This window comes from Camelina sativa, chromosome 16 (assembly GCF_000633955.1).
Source record: "Camelina sativa cultivar DH55 chromosome 16, Cs, whole genome shotgun sequence".
Taxonomy (NCBI): domain Eukaryota; kingdom Viridiplantae; phylum Streptophyta; class Magnoliopsida; order Brassicales; family Brassicaceae; genus Camelina; species Camelina sativa.
This window is the reverse complement of record NC_025700.1, coordinates 26,317,558-26,320,166: the sequence shown is the minus strand read 5'-3', so window position 1 is coordinate 26,320,166 and position 2,609 is coordinate 26,317,558. Positions and strand designations below refer to the sequence as shown.

Genomic DNA, 2,609 nt, shown 5'->3' with positions numbered 1-2,609 from the left:
AGGAGAATTCATGTTTCAAGTGAAAAAACCAATCAAGATTTTTACTATGCAAGTCTTTTTACCTTGGAGATAGAAAGCTAAACAGGGTGCATCCATGTATCTTGATATGATGAGCTTCTCGTGTTCTTTCGGGCCCCAGTAGTAAGCCTGAAGAGAAACGAGATTTGGGTGATTGATGTTCCCAAGTTTCTTTATCTCCCTTGCAAATTCCTTTCTACCTTTGGCAGTCCCTTCTCTTAACCATTTGACCGCTAATACAGAATCAGAATTAAGTACTGCTCTGTACAGAGTTCCATGACAGCTCCTTCCGATAGCTTCAGCCGGAGCACAAGACAGTTCCTCTGCTGTAAGCTTAAGAGAAGTGTCGAAAATATACAGGTTCCCATCCAGTTTCACAGAAGTTCGTTGAGACCTAGGGTTTGGTGAATTCTGGATATTAGATAGCGATGAAGTTGAACAAGACACCAGGGAAACTTTGGATGACAAGCTTTCATCTTTTCGTTTTGATTCAGGGTGAAGCTCTTCGGTCTCTTCTTTTTGAAATGATGGAGAATTCTCAGAGTCACTATACAGGGAAAAACGTGAAGAAGAAACCGGTAGCTTGGCCTTAATTGAGGGCGTAGAAGTAGTAGAAGACGAAGATTCATTTTCCTGTACACTGTTCTTTTCTGCAATCACATTGGAAGGAGAAAGTTCAGTTTTTGGAATAATGCTCTTTTCTCCAGTCACATCCGATTTCTCTTCATCATGTTGCTTTCTCAACATAAAATGAAACATCGCACAAACAAGAGCAAGTAGAGCAGCACCCACGACCAAGCCTATGATCAGGGCTGCCTTTACAGATGACTTCATATGATACCCGTGCTTCCGTAAGGTTATATCTGCTTTATGTTTTGGTGTTTCTGAAGAAATGGGGACATTCAGTAAGGCATTCCCTGGATGAAACGCTGAATCAGGAAACCGTCTAAGATTCTCCGGGACATTTCCAGAGAGATTATTGGCAGAGACAATGAATACCTTTAAGCTGTCTGGGAGGCCATCAGGGATCTGCCCTTCAAAGTTGTTATAAGAAAGGTCGAGCGATACCAAATTGTGGAAGCGAGTTAGTTCCTCTGAGAGAACTCCACCTAAGGAGTTATGTGACAGACCAATATTAGTCAAGCTCAGGTCCGCCGCAGTAGTTGCATCCTGAAGAGGAAGTGAACCAGAGAAATTATTGTTTGACAGGTCGAGATCTGTCAACTTTGCAGATATCAACAGATTACTTGGTAGAAAGCCGCTAAGCTGGTTGTGACTAAGATCAATCTGTTTCAATTCAGGATAGGTTCCTAAAATAAATGGTAGTACGCCCCGCAACATATTGTTGGCAACCTCGAGTGAAGTCAGCCTCAAGAATTGACAAGTTTGACCAGGTAGTGTTCCAGTGAGTGAGTTTGAACTCAACCGAATAATTTCTACAGAATCCCCCCAGTTTTGTATCCTTGACAAGTCTCCTGAAATGTTATTGTTACTCAGATCAACAATGGCACAATGCCCTACCTTTAGAGGTAAGGATCCCGATAGTCTATTTGAAGACAAATTAAGTTTCTCTAGTGCTGAAGAGGTTATACTTCCAATAGGACCTGCCACGAATACTCCCAGTTAAGAAGATTTGCAAAGAAAATAAGAGAACCAAAGGGTATGGATATTCATAGATATATCTTACCTTCAAGTTGATTGAGGCTAAGATCTAGCTCCGTTAAGACGGTTGAACTCTCTTGTAGAAGGCCTGGTGGTAAAGAAGCCGACAACTGATTATCTTGTAGCCGAAGAATCTTGAGAGAGACAACAAAACTGAAGACAGGAACAGAACCAGACAATTGATTACTGCTAGCATCAAACACCTCTAAGCTATCGAAAAATGGGATACCATCATGAGCAAATAGCTCCCCTACCAAAGAATTCCCACTAACGTTCAAATAACGAATCGAGGAAACAAAGCTTGACTTTGCGAGTCCCAGATCAAGCGAACCGGAGAAGTTATTCCTGCTTATATCTACATACTCCACACTGTTTAGCTGAGAAAACAGACTCATCACTTCCCCAGCAAAACTATTGCCTTGCAAATCAAGGTACTTCAACTTGTCAAGACTCATAAACCCAGAAGGAATCACTCCTCCCAAGTAGTTGTTACCAGATAGATTTACAAACACTAGGTTCCTCAGATTCTCAATTCCAGAAGGTAGTGAGCCACTGAACAAGTTACCCGAGACATCCAAATACTTAAGAGACTTAAACGAACCAATGTTGGAGAGAGTTCCAGCAAACTGATTATTGGAAATCGACAAGTTCTGAAGCATTCTGAGACCAACAATGACTGGGAAACTGAAATTCCCACGCAGACCTAAACCATTCAAATCAATGGAAGTAACATCTCCGCTACTACTACAAGTAACCCCGTACCAGTTTAAAGGACATCTATCAGAGGATAAAGCCTTAGCATCCCATGAAGTAACAACTTTACCAGAAGGGTCACTCTGAAAACCTTTCTTGAGTTCCAAAAGAGCTTCAAAGTCGGAAAAACCTGAAACGCTCACTAACAGTAATATCATCGAACATATTATCTGCAT

At 41.4% G+C, this 2,609-nt stretch overlaps 1 protein-coding gene across 2 annotated transcripts in view; it reads right to left on the bottom strand.

Moving 5' to 3' along the window:
* LOC104752605 (probable inactive receptor kinase At5g10020) overlaps positions 1-2,609 on the bottom strand; it is a 4,629-nt gene extending 2,020 nt beyond the window's left edge. Inside the window, exons 1-3 of one of the 2 annotated variants that reach the window (XM_019238634.1) lie at positions 1,706-2,609; positions 219-1,622; positions 63-147 (exon numbers count right to left, since the gene is read on the bottom strand). In XM_019238634.1, the coding sequence (XP_019094179.1) occupies positions 63-147; positions 219-1,622; positions 1,706-2,609 (2,393 nt within the window). Of the gene's footprint in view, positions 1-62; positions 1,623-1,705 lie in introns of both variants that reach the window. The other variant, XM_010474793.2, reaches the window with a different exon arrangement.